The 25,451-nt window shown below is 40.5% G+C and overlaps 2 protein-coding genes across 14 annotated transcripts in view; both read right to left on the reverse strand.

Moving 5' to 3' along the window:
- The window catches only part of osbpl5 (oxysterol binding protein-like 5), a 64,962-nt gene extending 42,822 nt beyond the window's left edge, over positions 1 to 22,140 (reverse strand). For 2 of the 4 annotated variants that reach the window (XM_039808808.1, XM_039808810.1), the window contains exons 1-3: positions 21,912 to 22,140; positions 2,219 to 2,280; positions 653 to 794 (exon numbers count right to left, since the gene is read on the reverse strand). In XM_039808808.1, coding sequence (XP_039664742.1) covers positions 653 to 716 — 64 coding nt within the window. In that variant the 5' untranslated portion in view covers positions 717 to 794; positions 2,219 to 2,280; positions 21,912 to 22,140. The remainder of the gene's footprint in view (positions 1 to 652; positions 795 to 2,218; positions 2,281 to 21,911) is intronic. The other 2 variants (XM_039808809.1, XM_039808813.1) reach the window with 2 other exon arrangements.
- Positions 22,141 to 23,664: 1,524 nt separating this feature from the next.
- The window catches only part of ptprjb.1 (protein tyrosine phosphatase receptor type Jb, tandem duplicate 1), a 38,609-nt gene continuing 36,822 nt past the window's right edge, over positions 23,665 to 25,451 (reverse strand). For all 10 annotated transcript variants that reach the window (XM_039809282.1, XM_039809280.1, XM_039809277.1 and 7 more), the window contains one exon: positions 23,665 to 25,442. In XM_039809282.1, the coding sequence (XP_039665216.1) occupies positions 25,296 to 25,442 (147 nt within the window). In that variant the 3' untranslated portion in view covers positions 23,665 to 25,295. The remainder of the gene's footprint in view (positions 25,443 to 25,451) is intronic.

The raw sequence follows: 25,451 nt of genomic DNA on the forward strand, positions 1-25,451 counted from the left end.
GTGTGGCTTTTGAGGCAGACAAAAAAGTGAGACAAGAGTAGGCCCTGGGTGTGGGCTGCTGGGTTCAGGTTGGGACATTTTGCCTGGTTAATGTGTAATTTGCAGTTAAATCTCAAACGTTTCCATGCTGCGAACACATGCCAAGATTAACAGCTTGGGCAAGGCTGAATCCAAACACTTCCTGACTGATATGGGCAGACAAGTGGTGTTTTTTTTCCTCACGGCTACCACAGTACAGTCTGTGACCATCTTAGAAGTGTACGTAATAGCAAAGCAGACACAGTTTCAGGATATCAAAACCAGAGCATGCAAGTTAATAAGGGACAGTAAAAATGTATTTCACACTATTATTGTGGGTAAACTTTGTAATGGATCCTCGGTTCACATGTATTCCTAACCACGAGTGTTGATCCGGACGGACCACGGATCACCGTTACACCATTACAAGTTAACTGTGTCACGTCAAGAGTGTGATTCAACCACACCAAAAGAAAAAAAAAAAAAAACATTTACAGTAAGAAGGGTAAATTCATTTGTAGTAAGTGTAATAACACCTGGTTTCCATTAGTTTATCTGGTTGTTTTATTTATTTTTTTATTTCCTTATATGGTGTCTGTGAAAGGTGCTACATAAATAAACGTTTGCCGCTTACCCACTGCTAGTATCAGCTCTACGCGGCTCGGCTCGGCCGCGGTGCCCTGTCCTCCTTTTTCCATTGCAGATTTAGTACCTCCTCATGCGTGAGAGGAGCGCTGGCTGGTCGTCATAGCGACGCCACAGGAAACTGCCGTGACCTAACGCGACACACACACACACACACACACACACACACACACACACACAGAACGTCGAAGGTGCGGGTTTTTTTTATGTTGCCACAGCCAGAAGACAAATTTTGTTTCAAAAGAAGCTGGAGGTGTGTGGCCGGGTTGGAAAAGTGGAGGAGCGGGCGCACATATACTGAGAGGTTTATGCCTCGACACAGAGATCCAGGGTTCGAGTCCGACCTGTGACAATTTCTTCCCCCTCTCTCTCTCTCTCCCCTTTCTCACCTAGCTGTCCTGTCAAAAATAAAAAAGGTAAAGCAACACTGCTTTGCTCGCTAAACTATTTAAAAATGGGGGGTTTGTTCAGGACGCCCCCCCCCCCCCGGTCTGTCGCTAGCAATGATGACGCAGTGATTAGTGACGATTCTCTCCAACCAATCAGTAGTCTGCAGGTTTTCACGTCACCTTTTGGTATCGTCTCAGCTCGCTTGGAACCTTGATGGAGGTGATACTAGAAAAAGTACCTGGGACATTTTTTTTTTTTATATATATATAATGGAAAACCAAAAAAGGCGAGTTGAGGCGAGTCGAGCAGGTACCATGTAATGGAAAAACGCCATTAGTTTGCCTGCATCTTTATGCCCAATGGACAGATGTGCTAGACAGCTGACTGCCTCCAGTCCTGTTTATACAACTAACCAACACGCATAAAGACACTCGTACACTTATCCTTCCAGGAGAGCCCAAAATACACAGTGTGCTCAGGGTGGGAGGCTGAAACAAGAAATAGTAGCTAGTCATTACACTTCCCCTGCCACTGAATGAAAGATCAACATGTACTCCAGGCAAACTGCCTGTTTTAGGCCTTTGCATATCTCTCTAAAGTATCATTCTGTAGCCAACTGTCCTTGTGCAACCCCAAACATTTACTCCCTTCTAACCCAAATGAATCGGACACACCCTGTAAGCTGCTGATCTCATTTCTGTCAAACCGTTTCTTTCAATGCTGCACTGCGCTACAACTTTTCAACAGTGACACCCAATTGCTCACATGGAAATGCAGAAGACAACAGCACAAATGTAAGCTTTAGAGCACTGACTGACATGATCAAATAGCTGCACAAAGCAAGTATACTTAAAATCTAATCAAAACTGACATACACAGAAAGTAAATCTACTTTACACATTAAGAGACATGCCCTAATTCTCTCTTCTGCTCAAAAAGGGAGTTATCCCTCCAGGCAGCAGCACTGGGTAAAATGTACTCGCATTTGTGTCAAATGTTGAGAGTGCGTTAAAAAATGAAACCATAACCTTGGACCGTAACATGTGAACGGTGACGGCAAACCATTTGATTAACTGAAGTTCAAACAGATAGCTAGCCAATTTAACTGAGCATATGCGTTATTAAGACAATAAAGAGTAGACCTGCAGGCGAGAGCTCAGCTTACCTTTCACCTGAGCCGCGGGAGACACTGCATCCAGAAGCCTTTGTTGGAGCAACGTGTCTCACCTGCAGGGATACAAAAGTAAGAGTAAGGTTTCACTTTAACTCACACAGTACAGAAAAAAAAACGGCCTCCCGGTGTCTCTCCTTCCCCATGCTCCTCCTGGTCACACCACTGTGTGAAGGAGGGTGGAGCCCCACCTGACTCCCACTCCTAAAGGGATCCGTTAACTCTGTCTGGGCCAAATGCACTTGTCTGTTTGCCACCTGCACACACTCGGTTGGTTACAGCTAGTCTCTCTAGCTCATGTAGATCTGGAGCTAAAGAGCTACCTGAACAGTCTATCCTTCATCCAATCCAATACGAAAAAGGTCATTGAAAGTAACATCAGCATAACTGATACCACTTTATCATGGAAAGAAACAGGAATTCTATTCAGTGTGTGTTTACTGAGTCAACAGAAACACTGCAGGAGTCACAGCTAGCTAACCACACACACACAAACACACACACACACACACACACACAAAGTCAGAATACGTCAATATTGAATTTAGCCTAATGTAATAACAAATTATACATAGTACTACATTTTCAAGTATAACCAGTCTTTCAAATTGAAATGAGACAAAACTAGAGGTCCATTTGATGGCTCCCACTGGCTTCACAGACGGTTTTTCGCCGTTGCTTTACCAGTATGTCACAATCTCACATCTCTTTAACCGGCGTGGTATTCTTGCTAGTGGCATCACACACGCTACTTGTACACTAAACAAATACACACCCTAGTAGGATGTGAATCCAGAAAGACTGAAGTGAATACGTATCGTATCTTTTCAATCCACTTCTCATTTTGATGTACATTTGGACTCTCATTCTAATTGGTTGCACTTATATTGTTTACAGCTAAAAATGCTGTTTTCCACAACCCATTCTGGTCTTACTTTGGTTTTCCCTTGAAATGCCTCTTAATTCTGCCAGTGCAAAGAACAATTCATTCTCAAACAGCTGGGATGTGCGATAAGCCACAAATCCAAAAACCAAAGCAAAACAATACATCAATTCACACAACAACAGACACACATGGGCAAACACACAACAGGTTGGTTGGGGTGGCGGAGTGGTAAAACACAGGACTTTCACCCAGAAGAGCTGGGATCGCGTCCCGCGTGTGGCGTTTATCCACCACTTTTTTTTGGGGGGGGAGGGGTTAAGGCTTCCCCAATGTTTCTTTCCTAAACCCAACCGTTTATTGTTTTTTTAAGCGTGTGACGTAGGTCACGTCGTGTTTTTGTCTGGGTTTTTTTTTTCTGACGTTCTCGCGATAGCGCGGCACGTTCTCGCGATAGCGCGGCACGTTCTCGCGATAGCGCGGCACGTGGGGACGCCACGTATGTTTACATCCGCTGTATACAGCGTAGACATACACATGGAAAGCTCAAAATGTGTACAGATATCACGCCATTTGGCTTTAGGAAAGTGGCGTGTATGTTTACGCAAAGTCATGATGCCATGTTGTTATGAAAGTTTAACTATATTTTCACCAGCCTAACATGACTATTTTTGTTAAATCAATTCCATTTCTTGAGTATGAGAACTTCACTGACTTTTTTAAGTCAATTCTCTGACTTTACCGAGGTGTTCAGTAACTAAAAAAATCTAACAATTTAACCAGTTAAAAAAAAAAAAAAAAAAAAGACCTTGGCATAGCTCTCCGTCGATGACACCCCAGTTAATGATCTACCGGCAAACCAACAAGTATAAAATGGGTTGGGCAGAAGAGAAGGAATCTGTGCCTTTAAATCCTATCGCTAAGCAAAGGAGGAAAGCCACAACACTTGAGTACATCTAACCTAAATAAGAAGTGAACTGAGAGAGAATCCCTGAGCTGACGGGTGCTTGGGGGCTAAAACAAAAGGGGGGAGGCAGTGCAGAGGACATGTAAGCATAGCACCAACAGCAAGTAGAGGAAAAAAGAAAGACATGGGGAAGATGGAAGGAAGGGGTAATCTAAGATTGGCTGAGAGGGCCATAGCAACTTCAAAATAACCAAAACAGCACTAATTTCTATTTACGAGAGCATCTAGAGCAGAGATCTTCAACAGGGGGTCCGGGACCCCTAAGGGGTCCTCAGAGTCACTGCAGGGGGGCCTCCAAATTATTGTTAATTTTTGAAAGTTTTTTCAAAAATTAAAATGTCTTAACAAGAATCCAACATATTAGCAAATATAAATCCCCTCTGCTTACTGGCCTATCAGAGTAAGGTAGTCATTAAGGTAGCCATCCACAGATACAGTTAATAAGGATTCACTGTGCCACAGGTATGTTTAATATTAAAAGATGATATATAAAGTCATGCCAACAATTATTTATATAATTATTAATAATTAATCATTATTTTAATAGCGTAGTAGATATGCAAAAAAAGGTGTGTATAAAGGCTTTAGGCCACACTACACACTTTTGTCGGCCCAGTTTAATATGCAACTTAATTGTATACAACACATGTAGTAGGGGGTCCCTGCGCCATCTCTCTTTCAGTTAAGGGGTCCTTGGTTTAAAAAACGTTGAAGACCCCTGATCTAGAGTATTCTCCTATCGTGCCGTTTTAATACACACTCCTAGCTGTCTTGACCAGACTTTAAGTCTGTTCTTGGAACCAATTCACAGTGCAATACAACAAACTCCATGCCATGTAGAAGTGCATGAATATGAGGTTGCATTCACCACATGACCTGTATTCCTTTCTACCTCCAGTATGCTGTCCAACAACACAACAATTACCCACAAAAGTAACATTTTAAACCCTTTAGTGATGGATTTTGGTAACACCCAGAGCCAGACATGTAGAAACTACTGGTCACTGTGGCAGCTGATGTACAACACTATCACTTACTGTAGAGGCTTGTGGGTTTGCCAGAGTCTTTTATTTTTAAATTCTACTAGTTCGCTTCAAGTAAGTGGGCCAAATAAAATACAGCGAGGGAACGATTAGCCACACCAGGCCTCCATTGAAAACTATATGGTTATGGATGGGTGAAACCCTGCCACATGCATATTGTATAACCAGTGCTCCGCTTGCCTCTTTTCAAGCTTCGAACTAAGTAACATCTACTGTACATCAGGACAGACTGACTCATTGGAAGGGGACCAGGCCAGATCCTGCCCACTGATTTATAATTGTGTCTCTGGCTCGAATAAGGGAAACAATAGGAAGGGTGTGAATAATAACTTGAGGCAAGTAGTAAGTGCTCCAACTGGGAATATAGTAGTCTAAGGTAACACTGATAACTAATAAAAACTGGCTGATATTCTGACCTAAGATTTTATTGATCTGTTCAAAATATACCAACATTTCCTGACTGTAATACACAAAGTCATTGAACATCTATCCATCTGCAGTGTTTAAAATTCTGCACATCACTATTCAGATTGTGTCTTCACTTCCTTAGGCAATCTTATTAAAACATTCTAATTGACTTTATGTCCTTCCTTTACCTGTCCAACTTGTCCACAGTTCTTTTACCTATTAATATGTAATTTTGTAATTTTCCTGAGGGGTAAATAGTATACTTTGTGGGCATTTCACGGTCTTAAAAGACCAACACTTAAAGTGCCCATATTTTATTCATTTTCAGGTTCATAACTGTATTTCGAGTTTGTACCAGAATAGGTTTACATGATTTAATCTTCAAAATACACCATATTTTTGTTGTACTGCACATTGCTACAGCTCCTCTTTTCACCCTGTGTTCAGGTCTCTGTTTTAGCTACCGAGTGAGACATCGCACTTCTGTACCACCTTTGTTGCGAGTCGCACATGCGCTGTAGCTAGGTAAGGATCACATTAGTTAGCTAGCCGTTTTTCTAACTTCAGTCAGTACAAGGCAGGATTAGCCGGGAGACTTCTAAACGAGGGCGCACTTCCAACTTTGCGTGGAATACCTGCAGAACAGGGACATGTAAGTAGTTCTTTTGTAGATTATGGTGAACTTGTGTGTGTTGTAGCAGTGTTTTGCCATTGAGAACGAGGGGGCTAACTGTGCTAGCATGCTAGCATTTAGCCCCCTCGTTTCGGCTAGTGACGTAGAAAGCCCTGCAGATTTTGAACAGCTCACCCGGAGACCTAAGGCAGGTTATATACAGAAACCCGTATCTCACTCAAAACAGCATGGATGGTTTTTTTTTCTTCAAGTTTGTATGCCTGTGGAAGCACCAGAGACACAAAATAACACCCAAATCCCAGAAAAAGTGATTTTTTCATAATATGGGCACTTTAAACTAATACAATTAAAGGAAAGTTTGGACAAAAAAAATGTGTGCAACATAAAATGGAAAAGGAAAGTTTTGTTTTAGATCTCTGTTTTAGCTACAGAGTAAGGCATCTCACTTCTATTCCATCTTTGTTTGGAGTCGCACATGTGCACTACCTAGGTAAGGACTACTAGCCAGTCAGAAGCAGAGTATGAGGGAGTGCCACGCTAGCAGCTAGGCGAGCATTATAATGTGTGTTACAAAGTGACTCACGTTCGTCATGGAAGTAAAGGCTGGACTACAACAGAGCTGTTTGGAGCAGTTTGTGAACAGTGTTTCTGTTGGAGATGGTAAGTCCCTTTGGGGTGGACTTTTTCACTTTGTAAACCTAAAACATGCACAAAAAAGATATAAGACACAATAAAGGAAAGGGAAAAAGCCAAAAAGCATAATATGAGCACTTTAATACAGGAAACATACATATGTATGATGTGGTCCTACTGAACCGTACAGTACATAAGTACCAAATACATTTTAGTTTTAGTTCTCTCCATTCTTGTTGCTCTCTCTTGCAGTTTCTCTCTCTCCTGGGAGTTGGTTAAATGACATCAATATCATTAAATTAAGTTCCCAGCCTCTGATGGAGATGCCTTTCCACCAAAGTGACGGACAGTGTCTGACCTGCATTCAACCCAGGAAGGGAGAAAAAGCTATGGACCGAATCAGATCAACCACCATTCAGCTTCACTGTGTATATCTGGATGGTACAGATAAGTCAAATCACCCAATGCTTGGAGTTTGATGTGCGTATTTGTGCTGTTACGGTACCGGCATAACTAATTTCACTGTACATTAATGTACAGGGGAAGTCAGCAAAAATGATATTGTAACACATTGAAAATGTCCTCTTCCATCACCCTTTAAAGTGCTCATATTATGCTTTTTGGCTTTTTCCCTTTCCTTTATTGTGTCATATATCTTTTTTATGCTATAGGTTTACAAAGTTAAAAAGCCCAAAGTCCACCCCAAAGGGACTTACCATCTCCAACAGAAAACACTGTTCACAAACTGCTCCAAACAGCTCTATTGTAGTCCAGCCTTTACTTCAGAGACGACCGCTTGTCACTTTGTAACACACGTTATAATGCTCACCTAGCTGCTAGGATGGCACTCCCTCATACTCTGCTTCTGATTTGCTAGCAGTGCTTAGCTCTCCCAACAAAGATGGAACAGAAATGAGATGCCTCACTCTGTAGCTAAAACCGAGAACTCAACACACAGGGTGAAAAGAGGAGCTGCAGCAATGTGTAGTACAACAAAATATGGTGTTTTTTGAAAATTAAACCATGTAAACCTCTTCTGGTACAACCTCTAAATACAAATATGAACCTGAAAATGAGCACTAATATGAGCAATAATAATATGAGCACTTTAAACTAATAAATGAATAATATAAATGCTTTCCCTTAGAGGTTTGCTGACCTTTTCAATGTAATCCTCTTCAGAGTGAACCTGACTGTGACCATGTAAAGTTATTTTACTGCTTAGTTAAAGAGGAATTAAGCCTAATTGACATAATAATATTAATCATTTCCACTACGGAAAATTGAAGTGAGATGAACAAACTTATCTTTTTAGTTGGGAAAAAAAGTAATAAATTGCAATAACGCATAATATCGCAATACGTTTAAAATCACAATAATATCATATTGTGACCTAAGTATCATGATAATATTGTATCGTGGGGCCTCTGGTGATTCCCAGCCCTATCACAAATAGTGGAGGGAGGGAGCATGGAAAAATGAATGCTGCGGCAGTGGTTTAATAAGTTTCTATTATTTGTTTCTGTGTAAACCCTGGCCACCGTTGTGAACCACTATAACCAATATAATACATACTGTTCACGGCCACTTTGCAGTCATCCTTTATATACCGAGGGTGAGTGTTACCCAAAAGATAGATTTTGGACATAGTATCCCTTTAAGACTGAAGTCAGATGATGGTCCCATGTCATGGAAACTGTCCATGCTCTGAAACCTGAGGTCTTTCTTAAAAGGTTAAGGTGATGCTTGTTTTCTTGGCATAGACACCTACGACTGAGTGTCACAAGTATCCTTTTAGTGTCACTTTCTCCCCTCACCTGACTACACCATTAGGAAACCAGACTACGCACTGTACACACAGCCTCGTAAATACAATGCTGACACCTGGGTATTCATTTTCTGAAGCAACAAAATGCCATGACATGAAAACATCAGCCGGGAGATGCCAAAAAATTAGAGCCAATCTAATAAAGTCTGCACAAAGCAGAATGCTGACCATCCAAAAAGGGCTTTAACAGGCTGACATTAAACCCATGGTGCAATCAAGCCTCTCAGAATCACCTCTTTCGTAATAAAACACTCAATGTAATAAAAGCATGCCAAAAACCCTACATCAAGCCCTCTGTAAACTGAACACAGACACTGCAGTTTATCCCTTGAAACTACAGATTATCAGCATTTAACATGGGCTGTCCACAGTGCCAATCCCTTTCAGGGACTGGACAAAGTCCCTGTGAAGGGCCTGCCACTAAGTAAAAAAACGTAGACTGTGACAAGGACATATGTGTATTTGCCTACTTGTACTGTAGGTAATTTGCAAATGTGTACATCAAAACAAAATAACCATATTAAAAATGAGCATAGCGTGGCCAGGTAAGCTCATTTGGTAGAGCAGGCGCACATAGAGGTATACTCCTCGACGCAGCGGCCGCAGGTTCGACCCCGACCTGCGGCCCTTTGCTGCATGTCATTCCCCCTCTCTCATGTCTTCATCTGTCCTATGGAAATAAAGGCCTAAAATACCCAAAAAAAAAATAAAAATAAAAACTGAGCATCACACAGACAATAACCCTGAATGCTCTGTTATCATCTAATAACAATAATGTATCTGTTCTCCATGTACACAAAACCTGCGCGCATGTGTCATAGGGCTGTGCAATTAATCAAAATTTAATCGTGATTATGATTTCTGCTCCCAATGATCACAAAACCAGAATAATAGAGAAAAACAATGATTTAGCTCATTACGTTTTGCAAGTAAACTCTTATTTTCTCGTGTTCTGAATGAAAAAATAAAGTTTAAATAGTATTAAGGCAAATTTGTTTTTTTTTTCTTTTTACTGTTGATTTGTTGAACTTTTTTAAATTCAATAATTGCAACATCTTTCCAGAAGTCAATGAGTAATTGTGTTAAATTATCGTGATTTCAATATTGACCGAAATAATCGTGATTATATTTTTTTCCATGATCGAGCAGCCCTAATGTGTCATACACACACAGAAGCCTTACATAAAACTAAACTTTGCATTTGTGTGATTTCATGCGAGATGTTTTGCGACTGTACCTACAATTTCCTCAAAGTAAAAACACTGGGTCCAGAGTAAAGCTGGCAGCATTTACATAAGAAACTGCTCCATACATTGAGCCAGAGATGAGTGAGAGGTGGATATTGATTGCAGAGGCGCTAGCTACCTTGAGAATGCTCCAGCAGTCACTGCCTCTGTTAAAAGAAGAGCAGTGGATCTATAACGTTAAGCCTGCTCTATAAATACACACACCATCTACCCAGCAGCCTAGGAACGAACGTCAAGGGGTCAGGAGGTAAATCACACAAAAAAACTAAATTTGTGTGTGTGTTAAAGAATAAAGACAGGATATTTGAAGATATGCATGCAACAAGGAGAGAAAAAAATGCCGGCGTTTTCAGCTGCAGTCAAATATCTCACAAGTGACCCCACTTGAACAAGTGTTTAAGGGTAGGAGACAATTCCCAAGCCACAGAACAACACTGGGGATAAAATGTCAGGCCGAAGGCATGCTGTTAAAAAAGGCTAAGGTAAATAGCAATGAGAAAACTAAGGAGACAGAGATGATTAGTTTTCATATTATAATTATGCAAATAATAGTGCCAACACTGTTCAATATGCATGAAAATCTCATACATTAATGGGGGAAAAAAACAGTTTCGGGTTACATAATAAAATGTTGCATCTGAATCATAAATATGGTTTCAGAGGTCTTTAAACAGTTATGGTTTGTCTTTGTCTCACTTTTATAACGAGAAAGGGGAAAGCTGCTTCCCCCGATTAATGTGGTACTAACACAAAAGACTACTGTCTTCAGACATTTCACTGTGTTATAATCAAGGGGGTAAGCGAACGTCCACAAAGCATACCTCCTATGGAGCCATTTTGTTGCCAACAAGCCATCACCCGTCGTTAGCATTCCATTGACTCCCATTCATTTTGGCGCCACTTTGACAGCAAACAACTTTACATCTGAAGCGTTTAAAGACTCTATTTGTCCATTGTTTATTTCTAAAGAAACATCAGCAGACATTTTTTGTAAAAATAGGCTAACGATTGTGTCATAACAACGCAACTTTCTGTCACACAGTAGACAAATTACCGTAGCTGTTTAAGTTTAATTACTAATGTTAACTAGCATTTTAGTTAGCAAGCATAGCCTGTGCCCATGTTATCTCCTTACATATACCTACGCTCTCCGTCTCTGCAAGATTGGGAATGATTGAGATTTCTCTTGGCACAGCTACCAGAAGACTTACAACTTTCAGACAGGTTGCTCACATCACATTTACGTCTTCAAGCTCAGTTTGAGGCTGCGCAGTAACGCTCAGCCCTCACCGGAAAAGTGCTTCTAATAGACTTCACTGGTCTCAGTGGACGTCTACGGCATGGCTTTCTCCATTTCTTGAACGGTCTATGGTTATAATGCTGGTGTCATCATATGGAACAGTTAATATTATAGCAGTTAACATTGCATACAGATAGGTGTAACTAAAGTCAATGATGTAATGTGGCTTTTATACTGTAATATCTACAAATAATGCCTCCATTTGGGTATACAGCATGCAGTACTGTCATATTGTATTTACACAGATGAGGTTTCTCTGGAAACAAAGTGACATTCTGTGAAAAAGGTACCCATTTTTAGATATAAAGGCCAACTTACAGCTGTAAAGTAACTTAGGACAAAAATACTCTGCAAGAGCATGGGAGGAGAAGGAAATCTTGGCACGATAAAGGCTGCTAAAAGTGCGTGTGCTCTCTGGGGACAGAGAGACAGATTCAATATGGAGCGGTATTAGCCTAGATTCCCCCACTAGGTGTTGGGGAAAGCATTTCATATCTCAGGGGAACTGGAACTGCACTGAGCCATTTATCAAACCCTGGAGTAGGACACTACCATTGTTAAGAGCTGTCCGATTCAACTAATAGTTTATAGGGCTCAGTATCTTTTGGAAAATTACTAGGAAGACGTTTCACACTCGCATACTGACAAACAAGAGTTTTTGTATAGTGTAAAGTGACAATCTTTTTCACAATATGACCTGCTTAGGAACTGTGCCGGTACATTCTTTTCAGCTTGTACTGCTATTTTTGTATTTTGCCATTCAGGCAAAAGCTTCACTTATTATTGGCATTCAAAATGATCAGTTGCCTTATCTCTTCTTGTCGCTGCCACTATTAATGCATGGCTATGGCAATGCGTGTCAGTGGTGAGACATACCAAGCAATCCCACGGTTGAATATTGAGGAGGCGGCAGAATTTGCATGATATTGTTGACATGACAACAACAACTCAGGACAGCTAGCTTAAGGTCAATGACCTTGTTAACTATTTTTTGTTTTTTGTCAGTAAAATAAAAATCTGAAACATTACGTGGGCCAAATAAACCATTACAGCTCTGACATTAACATCAGAGCTTAACAGAAAGCAGTGATGATCCAACCTGCTAAATGAATAAGACGCCCAGTCAAATTCAGAAGCTAGGTGAGGATCTATTCATGGAATCTTTTGACTGGCATTTGTGCACTGCCAATTGTTCTCATTCCACTAATATCCTGAAAATAAAATCCCAATCCTAGCTGATTGGACATTTGGGGGAAGAGATGAGAGATGACCTGTAACAAAAGTCCCCAGCTGGACTCAAAACAGGGACACAGCAGTCAGCGTGTTAAGGCCACCAGGACGCCCTTGGGTGGCTTCCAGGAGTGTCACGATACCAGATAGTTCGGACGAATTGCATTGTACCTACAGTACCATAGACAAACGAGTACCATCTCATTTTCCAAATTTTGGCATTGACTTGGTACCTTAGTATCGGTTCTTTCGACATCCCTAATGGTTTTTCCTGACTACTTTCTGATAGGCCTGTCACGATAGTCAATAAATCAATTAATCGCACGATAAAAAAATGAGCTCGATAATTTTTCCGGCCGCGATAATTTCCATTTGCATGCTTGTTTGTTTTTCTCGTCTCTCTCTACCAAAGAGACTGGAGGACCACTCTCGGTTCCTTAGCGTAACGAGGAGTGAACCCTCTTGTCAGTCGCATGGTCTTTGTGTGGGGGCGGGACTCCTGGCGGAGAGAGAGACAGAGACAGAAAACGCTAGCTGAGAGTTGGGGCAGGGTTTCCCGCAGCACTTTGCAGTTAAGGCGCCGTCAAAAAACTAAAAAGTATATGAGCGATATCAACCGTGTCACTCGGCGTCCCGTTTTCTCCCTTTCATTTCAAACCACACAGCTGGCAACCTGCAGGTGGAGGCGGTGGAGACAGGCTCGGACATACAAGCGGTTTCAGGAGAGTGGATGCATGTGTCCGACAATGCACAGAACATTAACGGTACAAGCCTACAGCTGTCCGCGGACACGGAGTGTGGAAAGTATGTCAGAGGTGTGTGTGTGTGTGTGTGTGTGTGTGTGTGTGTGTGTGTGTGTGTGTGTGTGCTTGTGTTCCGCCCCCACAAAGCTCCGACCTGCAGAGGAGCAGAAGCCGCACCTTTGCCAAAATGAAGCCCGAAAAACAGAACTATTTTGGTACAAACATTTACTCGCCGTGTGGCAGACAGCCATATAGATCGATTCAATTTATTAATTATATATTATTTAAATTTAATATTTAGTGTTAAATAAATTGTAAAATGTAGTACAGAGTCTGTAGTCTATCGCACAAACACTCGAATGCAGCAAACTTTTGACAGCCAGTAGGCTATGAATTGCCTGCGAGAACATGCGTGTCAACATGCATGACGAACGGCAATTCCACAACTGTACATCAGCGTGGAAGACGACATACTAAAGGAGATCAAAGACATATTGTGGATATTTAAAATGTCTTCCAGTTCCAGTGTTAAATATTCTTTAGAAATAAAAGTGTATTGATCTTTGAAAAAGTGTACCTGCATTATTATGCCATTATCATTAGATGCAAATTGGTCTCTCAACGACAATATTATCGTTTATCGCAATAATTTCTGGGACAATTTATCGTCCAGCAAAATGTATTATCGTGACAGGCCTACTTTCTGAGTATTTCTCATAGCACAGCATGAAAGTTAGGACATCTGTTGCTGTGTCTTCCTGCTAGAAAAAGCAGTGATAAAAAAACAGAACTAACCACCCACAGAAATAGCTCAAACAGCTCTTCACATTCTCACCACCCTTTTTTTTTTTTTTCTCCTTTCCTTCATTCACTGCTACTCTCTCCCCATTTGTCATTCACGGCAGTGCAAAGACACAGTTCTAGTTGATAGGCTTAGGGACCAACACCATTAAATATCCCCACCCGATTAGTGCAAGGTAGACTGTCACATGGCATGACCAGACTTTGGTTGTTAAGAGATCGGCACAGAAAACCTCCCATCATTATACAAGCTAAGATGGGAAAACTCAGAAAAAAAAAAATGGAATAGACTTTGATTTGCTTGGTTATGGAGGTGGTTATTGGTCGTTTATCTCCAAATCAAAATGACTGTCTTCCTCTTAAAGGAACACGCCAACTTATTGGGAATTTAGCTTATTCACCCTAACCCCCAGAGTAAGACAAGTCGATACATACCCTTCTCATCTCCGTGCGTGCTGTAACGCTGTCTGACGGCTCCAGCATTAGCTTAGCCCAGCACAGATCCTGCAGGTAACTGGTTCCAACTACCTGCTACAAATTGTGACAAAGTGACAAAATAGCAATATGTTCCTATTTACATGTTGTGATTTGTAGAGTGACACGCGTGTACAAAAACAGCGTAACATGAGACAGCCCGTCTTCTAACAGTAAACAAACTGGGAACTATATTCTCAGACAGGCTTGCTTGCGAGCATATCACTCCGCCCAAGTACTATATTCTTCCGCCTGAGAATATAGTTCCGGTTTGTTACCGGTTAGAAGACGACGGTATCATATTACGTTTATTTTCACGCTATCACTCTAACTAACACAACAAATAAATGTTGTGTTATCTTTGTCACTTATTCGGAGCAGTAGGATTACTGGAACCATTCACCTGCCTGTTCTGTGATGGCCTGATGCCGCTGGATCCGTCAGACAGCCTTACAGCACGCACGGAGATGAGAAGGGTATGTATCGACTTGTCTAACTCTGGGGGTTACGGTGAATAAGCTAAATTCCTAATAAGTCGGCGTGTTCCTTTAAGGACACTCTTTTTTTATGAGGCTGGAAAAACATGAGAGATCGCTTTGTCAAATAAAAAAAATTATTTGACAAAGCGATCTCTCATGTTTTTCCACACTCTCCAGCAAAATGCTTCTTCTTTTCCCAGTGTGGTGGCTCTTGCTGACCACATATTTAACCATGTTTGACTCCCTGTGGTCTGTACATAGACGTTTTTACAGACGAACCTGCTCGGCCCGTCTTCCCAGCCGACCGTGTTGAACTGAAAGCACAGCGCGCCGATGTGCACAGCCGCACGCCTCGACGACTTGCGGAGCCTTTGTCCTGGAAACAGCAGCTGTGGTGATGTCATTTTATGGCTCCCGCACCTCGCGCCAGGGAACACCACGGCGACCATAAACCTCGTTTAATGAGAGCATCAGACATGGAGTACTTAAAGCAACACAGACTTGATCAAAACCAGATATGCGAATATGAGTAGTCTGTTGTTATTGATCTCACGACCTATTTTAAATGGCCACCCATTATTTACACACACATTATTAATGACCTTCAAATGCCTGATAGGTTTCCTCCCTGCTATTGACACGACTTGCAGTCTGACATTTTGCGGTCATTCAATATCAGATAGATTTTTGTCACAGTGCCTGCCGGTCTGACAGAGAATCCTAATACTGGATATCAGGCCTTTTTATTGTTCTGTATAACCCACTCTGAAAGATGGAGTAGGGTTGCACGATATTGACAAAATGCGATATTGCGATATTGATTATGCCTATTGCGATATCAATATTAATTTCGATATTTTTAAACAAATGTAAAATTACAAAAGTCACGGGAAAACGCATCAAAATAGATTCATAACAAATACAACACAAGGTTTATTTCAACTGACAGTCCAACATTAATAAATAAATAAGGACAATGTCTACAGAACAGGACATGTTTTACTGGTTGGACAGTATGAAATAAATAAATAAATAAATAAAGCGAAAAGGACACAACTTTCCTTTCGCTTCTCTGATTCGTTCCGTTTTGTTGTCTCTATTTCTTCACTCACACTGTCACTCTGTCGGAATATGCACACACACGTCATGGGTACGCTCCATAGGGTTTGTCACCTAGTGGACCCGTGCGCTGACGTGTACATGTGCAAGTGGCACAGTAACTGGCCAATGAAATAATGATCATTATAGCGTTTCAAGCGGAACACAACTAAAAGGCCTTTTTATGGTTGTGCGTAGAATCGACGGCGTACCCCCGCAGACCCCTCTGCGTCTAAGCCGGACCCTACGCCGTAGCCTGACGTGCACCTCTCGAAAAATTGAACTACACGTCGCTCGGCCGTGGCTTGGTATCGTTCTTCTCCATAAACAACATGAAATCAAGGAGAAGGTTAACTTTTCATGCTAAAGATGTCTCACCGTGGTCAGAAAGCACAGGGGAGACACTTTGTTTCTCTCACTATGACTCTAAAGTCGCTACTCGCACCGAAGCTAATCGCTGTCACTCTCTCACTTCTCCCTCGCTCTACCACACACTCCCCACACAAACACCCACCCACACACACACACACACACACACACCGGCTCGACGCACACACCGGCTCGACGCACACACCAGCGCACAAGTATAAACACCAGGCCACTTACATAGGCTACGGCGAAAGCTCTGCGCGGAGCCTCCGCAGGACCATAAAACAGCCTTAAGCCACACAGCCAACGGACGGGACGCAGCGCTCCACAAAATAAACAAACTATTGCATACTTATCGCGACACTTTGACAGAATATTGCGCAACGTGATATCGCGATAACGATATGGAGTCGATATATCATGCACCCCTAAGATGGAGTCAACTGAAAGTACAGACAGATCACAGAAACACTGAGACAACAAGAGAGCTTTGACAAAAAGAGAAAAGTGGGGAACTGGTAAAGACTGGTAAACTGTCTCTTCTCCCTCAGCTGCGATTTCCCAAATATCACCCGACATTTAACTTCTAAGCACTCTGGTAATCATTTCCTCCTGTGCTTGGATAAGCTTTGTTTGTTTTTTCAGTATTTTGAGTGACACATCCCAGTAACCCTTTTAACTATTAACTAAAGTGCACTTCTGTGCTATTCTCATCTCTAGCTTAACCCAACTCCACATAGGCCTAATACCACACGATTAAAGATGGTGAGCTTTTCTATCTTTTTCTGCACTGGGAATAGACAGAGATGGATGAGGCGAAGTGGTACTGTAAAATCTCCACATTTAGTCATTATCTCATCAATATCTAATATTACACTAAGTACACTATAGCCCAAACCACACTGGATTTTTGAGGCTGACAACAATGTCGGTATTTGAGAGTTTAAAAAAAATCTTCATAAAAACATACAATAAACAAGCATTTTTTATAAGGATTCCTCAAATTTGCTTTTTTTTTTAAGTTGTGACTGGTAACAATATGTCTGCAAAAAGCCAATACTGGCCAATGTATCCGTCTAGTTCTAATCTAGACTGGGTAAACCCAGCCCGATCTGCCGGCAATTTGATTTCGCCCTGCAGCTCAGGCTGGAAACCATTGACATATTTAAAATGGACCAACAGATCCCGTTGCTCTGGACGGAGACCAGTGAAGGATATTAGAAGCACTTTTCCAGTGAGCGCTAAGCGTTACTGCGCAGCCGGCAACTGAGAGAGACAACGTTTATGTGATGTGAGCAACCTGTCTGAAAGTTGTAAGTCTTCTGGTAGCTGTGCCAAGAGAAATCTCAATCATTCCCAATCTTGCAGAGATGGAGAGTGTAGGTATATGTAAGGAGATAACATAGACACAGGCTAATTATTGCTAACTAACATGCTAGTTAACATTAGTAAACCTAAACAGCTAATGTAAGTCGAAACTGCCTGCAAACTGTCATTTCTCTACTATGCGACAGTAAGTTGCATGGTTATGACACAATCGTTAGCCTATTTTTACAAAAACGTCTGCTACGGCGCCATAATGTGAGATACAAGGTAATGGAGCCTTTTATACATTGTCGTGTTTCTTTAGAAATAAACAATGGACAGATAGAGTCTTTTAAACGCTTCAGATGTAAAGTTATTCGCTATCAAAGTGACGTCAAAATGAATGGGAGTCAGTGGGATGCTAACGGGAGGTGATCGCTTTGTAGCATCAAAATGGCGCCATAGGAGGTTCGAGTTCTGAAGCAAATCTTACCCCCTTGCTGGAAACCTGTACGTTTATCTATCCTGCTTCTGTTACAATTTTGCGGGGACCAATCACAGACTGGCTTATCCACCAGGCACGCTATTGGCGGAATTAACACGATGACGATAGAGAAGCGACCAAGCAGCTTCTTGTTTACATTCAAAATAGCGGCCACCGAAGCGCAGCCACCCCGTTGATGCCGCCGTCGCTGCTACATCACCCGGATTGTCGGTCTGATTGGTTGAAGGACAGAGTCATTTGAACTATGCCCGTTGATCACGCCTCCTGAAGCAGTAGAAAATACAGAGCAGACTCCCCAGACTAATGTTCAATGTTCCTGTTTCAATTATTACCCACCACTCATCTTGGCTCTATGTATATCTTTGTTATTATCTGTATTTATATTTTTTCCATTCTGGGGCCTGTTTCACAAAACCAAGATAAGGGATTAAGCCGGGATTTCCCAGTTATCCTGGATGAATTAAGCCTTGATTCGGTTTCACGAAAGCAGAGGCACATAAATCACCATGGAGATTTATTCTGTACAGCTAGCCTTCCCTCACCAGGCTAACAGCCAGGATTTATTTAATCCTGTAGCCTTTTCTGATCACCCAGCAGTGGTTTTACCCTATTGTTATCAGCCTGGATTAAAATACAACAGGTGCATATTGCTGTTCATTTAAGTACTGTTATTATTTAAAGTTGTGACCATTATTTTTATAATTATTCATGTGACATTATTACTGTTATATTGCTGTATGAAGACTGATGTTCATATTGTTGTTAGAAGTTTAATTAATATATTATGGCAGTTGTTGAGATAATTAGAAAAGGCTGATCAAATTTCAAATGTGTTTTAAATGAAGTCTGTTACTAAGGGCAATACATACAATACTGTACATTTCTATAGTTGACCAATGCACCTTGAATTATTTTGGTTGATTCATTTTTTTTTTTTATTCTTTAACAATAAGTATCATGTTTGTTCCACTTCCATGTACATTGTATTTGGCATTCTTAGCACACAATTTGTGTTGTCCAGTAAACTGCAACTATAATTTGGGAGGATTGTACAATTTTAAGAACATATCCTAATTGTACAGTCCTCCCAAATTATAGTCTTAGTTCACTGGACCAGTAACTATCTAGTGATGTAGGCTACTGTGCATTCATGACAACAGGGAGAGGACACCTCAATGGTTTTTGACCTTATATTTGGGGGGAAATAACTGATGAATATCACTCTGTTCCATTCATGTTTACAGTGTGCATGGAATTTATCACTTAATTATCTTCATAGTTTCTAGATTTTAGAGTCCAATTTCTTCAGTGTCTTTATTTTCTATGTCCATATATACAGGGAGCAAGGCATATAATATGTAGAGAAGGAAACTTCGGCCTCTATAAAAATAAAAAATGAACGCGAGAAAAGCGTGGCAGATATCGGACTCGACTGAATGATAGTCTAAAAATATACATTTATGAACTACTGCTCTTAACTGAAACCATTCACTGAGTCACTGTCATTTGCAAAACGAACAGTTGTACACTTTGCATTAAAAGCGAGCAGTGGAAGTTAATATGACTTAGGAAACTTATATTTTAGACCATGAGAGAGAGAGGGAGGAACAGAGTGAAAGAGATATTTACGCATCATATTCTGGCGTTGTAGAAAATTGATCTTCATTGTAAATTCCCTGAGTAACATTATCTTCTGCTCACTTTTAAGGCAAAGAGTACAACTGTTAATGTGTGCAAATGATTAGTAGCCTAATCCTTGAATGGAATGATTATGACGGCTTCAATTCAGAGCGCGCGGGTCAGTTAATGTATATATTTAGGCTACAATTACGCATTCAGTCGGTCCGCGGATCGCCTGCTCTCTCGCTGTTTCATTACAGCGGGTGTTGGTTTTCTTTTTATACAAATAATGTGTTTCACGCCGTCATACTTCCACAAGAAGCTGCTGCTCACTCTGTATAAAGTATGTACAATGCGAATTCTCCATTTTGGCATCAGTAAATCAGTGATCGACCTCGCGGTCTTTTGAGGAAAGCCGTGGGCGGCCGCCATCTATCTGAATTACTCAGCCGGCGCTCAACCTAGTCGCTCCTCCTCAGCCTGGCTTGGCCTTCGTGAACGCCACCAAGCCAGGATGCACAGATTAGACTAGGTCAGCCTCGCTTTATCAGTTATCCTGGATTTATATATTCTGCTTTTGTGAAACAGGCCCCTGAGTACTTACTTTTTCAATATTATTTATATTATGGTCACACTTAAATATCATTTATATTATGGTTAATTACTTTTTGCTGTTATTTAATTACATATTATTCAATCTAATTTCATGTAAATTACTTACTTACATTACAATATGTTTCGCACTATGGCCACCTCACTTTACTTTACTTAAATACTTTTTATATTGTCTGTTGTTTGCCTGTTGTTTGTTTGTTTGTTTGGTTGTTCGTTGGTTTGTTTTTATTGTGGAAAAACTGCTGCTGTAATAAGTGAATTTCCCCATTGTGGGATGAATAAAGTATTATCTAATCTAATCTAAGATTGAGCTTGGTCTGGTGATAGCCAGACTAGTTCTAATCACAAGAACACACACATATACATATATATATATATATATATATATATATATATATATATATATATATATATATATATATATTAGTAAACAAGGTCATATTCAATTCATTCAATACTTTATAGGCATGTCAACACAGTTGATAGGAGATCCTCAATATAAAGGCTGTTTGCTTAATAATGTATAACATATCACAAAAAAACTCAATTATCCAGTGCTCTTGATATAAATTGAGAAGAGTCTCTGTAGAAAAGGTTGTTGATAGTAAGGAAACATGCCAAAGGTTACAGCTTTGGCATTTCACCAGAAACACTGGAGTTGAACCATGCTGAAGATGTCTCGGCCTGTACTACAGTAGGGTACCGGTATTTGATATTTAAATGCCTACCAGCCTCACAGCGCTAACCTCTGAATCACCTACACACCGCATTATGTCTAAACATTACATACTGCACGTCGCGCCCTGCATGACATTACGGCGATGTTACGTTACTGGTATTATCATTTCTTTGAGTAATGTGGAGTGGAGGTTGTTTGGAAGTAGCATTAACAGCTATATGGTTATTGCTACGGTGATTGCTCTAGCTAACGTTACTACACGCGCTGTTATAACGTTATAGAGTAACGTTATCGTTATCCATTTTTGATTGGTCCAATAAAACAAATGCAGTCCACCGTTACACTTGAAGCAGGTGATGGCAGGAAGGTTAACAAAATAAATATGAGGAAATAACACAGAGGCAACGTTACAGGTTCATGGTTGCCATGCAAACAAGTGACAGCCAAGCTGCAGCCGCATGGGGCATGGTCTGCTAACAGGGTGATGAGGTTCTACTTTTAGGTGCTAGCTAGCTAGCTTGAACATTAGCCACTACTCGGGCAGACAACACACCACACAGACACAGATAACGTTACTACCACCGCTGACTGACCAAATTCCTCAGAATATTGCGACGTTATGAGCCTCAAAACTACCGTCCGGGAAAAAAGCAAATCCTCCTCATTCTACCAGTTAATGCTACCTGAGCTCCGCTAGCTAACGTAAGTTAGCACATAAAACATACGTTAGTTGAACAACTGCAAATAATGCTCGCTAAAAATAGCAATGTATCTTTATCGACGTGTTGGCGTGGCGTATTAGGAGCTCAGTTAAACGTAAACTTACTCTGTGTCGACCAGCGTGCTGCTCATACAGTTGTGTCCGAGCTTCTTTTCCAGTCCAGCTTCATAGCACGGGACTGTGTGAGATAGCTGGGCTGAGGGGAGCAGCAGGCGGGCAGTGGTGGCCGGTAGGAGTCGGCTGGAGGAGAAGTTGCTCCGTTTCAACATGGAGAGTGTGGAGCGGACTGGATCCTCCTGCTGCGGACCGTTCATCTGGCGGCTGCTGCTGCTGCTGCTGCTACACAGGGCGCCCTGGCGACACCTGTGGCCGCAGCAGCGTACAACACATCTGCTGCAACTAGTTAGGCCTATGTAATATTGCCTTCAAGAGCAAACATGATCCTCATACATTTTTAGTATCACAAATTTAGTATTTAAGCCCAGTTGTTAAGATTATATAGAGCATTCACAACTTGTCAAGATTGTAATTAAAAATGTGTACTTCTCAAAATGGAACAAGAAAACTTGTAATGGACAGACTGTGTATTTCATAGTGGTGCATAAAGTAGCCTATTAAGATTTGTATCTTCATTAAATGTAGCACTACACAATGTGAACATACTCTATTACAAGTTGTATCATACTATTACAAGTAAATGTCATGCATACTAGTTTTTATCAAGTAAAAGTACAGAAGTATTATCAGCTAAACGTATGTAGTAGTAAAAATACTCATCAGGCATTACAATTGCCCCTGTCAGTGTTTTATATATATATATATATATATATATATAGATTACTATTATATTAACAAATATGTAGCATAGAGTCTGGAAGTCTTCATGCTGCTAGTGTAAACTTTACACGTCTTAACTTAAAGGTCAATGCAAGAACCTTGCATAGCTGTGTGGTTGTGTGTTCTTCCACTTAATTGGGCATTGGGCTTCCATCCATTATGGTGGATTTCTGGCATATACGCATTTGAGCTCATCGTTAAATTTGGTTCACCCAGTTATCTTATGTCCTATTTTAACTTCGTATCTGAAGGTAAGCTCCATCTCTCTGTATACCTTTTAATGCAAGACACAGCATAGGGAACTAGAAAGAAGCATTCAAATACCACATCTATTTTTAGAATGAACTTGTGGATCTGAAAGACATGCAACAATGACGAGTGAGAAATATCAGGCTTATTGAAACCGACATGCTGGCAAAATCTTATATTACCACCATGCCAGGAGTGCCCTGTGTGTGAAAATGACTGCCCTTAAAACACCTCCATATTGCAGAGAATCCCCTGAGTGTTAGGCCTGCTGTGAGCTGTAAAATTAGAACTTTTTGAAGTCTCTGTGTAAAAGGTTTTTTCCTCATGAAGTCAGAAACAGAAATGGCATTATTTATTCATTCTTTGAGGGTGCACTTAGTTACCTGCAACCTCAAAGTTGCTCTGAATAATGCAGAGGTGTGCCAGCTCAGTCCTCCTCTGCAGCATACAGCTTATTCTACAGTTTGCTTCTTTTGATCTTTCTATTTGACTGAAACAATTCAGAAATAATATAGGTATCAACAGTGCAGTGTCTAGGGTAGCTGTCACACATATTGTGCAAGGTATGCTTTTAATGATATTAGCTTGTAAAATATTTTGTAGATTTGTAAATTTATAAACATTATGGTGAGAGTAAAAAGCGTTAAGCTGTTGGGTTATAGGAACACTACCACACAATACATAACCATAAACAAATGTGGAGTAAAAAAAGTAATAACACCTCCAATCACATTTGGTTTTACAGATTGAAGGGTACACACATAAAACATTCTTGCTATTTTTACATTTATTTGCATTGTACCAGCAAACATCACATGAAGCATTTCAAAAACATCCTACAACTTTGTGACTATTCATCAAGTGCTTTGAATCATTAAGTACATTATGATAAAATACAAAGATGGAATCTTTATATCTACAGGCTAACCACACACACATCAATTATCTGGAAAAACGTACCTGCCTCATGGAAAAATCTGCCCTTTAGAAGCTGAAAAAGAGCTCCTCTGGTGATTTTAAAATCACAAGAAATGTCCATAGATAAACCAGATATGCTGCAGGAAGTGGCATAACATGGTTGTTTCTTTGAGGAATGTACAATGTAGAGAAGGACATGTATAAAACCAGCACAATCGGTGTGACTTCAGAGTACACAGTGGTGCAGTATGGATTTTCTAACACCATATCTCCCCAGCAAAATGTTCTGTTTTGATTGTTTAAGTTCCTGAGTTGTTGTGTTATGTGATCCATCTCTTTAATCAAAAGAAGAAGAAAAATGATCAAAGTAAAATTGTAACAATCAAATGAAGGGTGGATAGCAAAATGTTCCATCCAGTTTCACAAAGCACATGGCCAAAATGTAATCAACGGTACTGATCTCTATATATTAAAAAGTGGACAGTGTATAGAAAAACAAATGCATCCAGTGCATTATTCACAACAGAGCATACACATACACAAGTCTCTACAATGAAAAACAAAACTCCTTCATTTAAAGGCATTGCACAGTTCAAATTGGTTTAAAAGGTGCACATAGAATTGGCCTGATGATCTGACAAACATCACTAAAATATGATGTATTGAGAAACGTAATCTTATGGTTCCTGTAACAAGGTAATATCATACAGCAACAGTCCCTTTTTGTCAGTTAAAAGACAAACATAATGGAGTGCCACCTACTGGCACTAAAGCATACACGTTTTGAAAAGGCACATAGTATTTATACTAGCAAATCATTGTACAAGGCAATACCAAAGGTTCAATTAATTACAAGTTAAGTTTTTCTTTGTCAAAAGTGTAATACCTGAGCAAAATATTTAATCATCAGTAAGTCAAATACAGTAGTAAACAAGCACAACATAAAAAAAACTGAACAATACAAAAATCTGCAGTTATAAGAGGGAATCCAATTTTATAATTGACCAAAGTTTACATATAATCCAAATATCTTTGGTAAGTGATTATGTCCCCTATTGTATCTCCACATACAGTATAGCTCCCTCTATTGTCAAACATTCACCATTTTCACCAAATAAATACCACAAAATAGAGGTTTACATCCAGAAAGCTACACAATTCTTTTTTGGGGCATTTTAGGCCTTAACTTATATAGGACAGCAGAAGACATGATAAGGGAGAGAGAGGGGGAATGACATGCAGCAAAGGGCCACACAGCAGAGTCAAACCTGCGGCCGCTGCGTAGAGGAGATAGCCTTTATATATGGTCTCCTGCTCTACCAGGTGAGCTACCCAGGCACCCATAAAGCTACAAGATTCTTAACAAAAGCATGACAGGTCAAAAATAATTTTTTTTAGCACAATCTGCGTTCCCTTTGCAAATGTCTGCTTGGTTTCTTATTAAGAGTAAAGAGAGAAGTGGAAGACCTTAGTGGTTTCTCGGGCCTATGCATTGGGGTACCCTTTTTTTTTTGGTTCTATGTTCTCGTAAATAGAGAGTGCAGCGGTGTTTTGGTAGATTAGATCCACGTTGGTTCCAGTTCTTGATCTGATGATGTCCATGGCACACTGGTTTAAGAACACATACTGGTCCTGCAGGGA

Source organism: Perca fluviatilis, chromosome 8 (genome assembly GCF_010015445.1).
Source record: "Perca fluviatilis chromosome 8, GENO_Pfluv_1.0, whole genome shotgun sequence".
Lineage (NCBI taxonomy): Eukaryota > Metazoa > Chordata > Actinopteri > Perciformes > Percidae > Perca > Perca fluviatilis.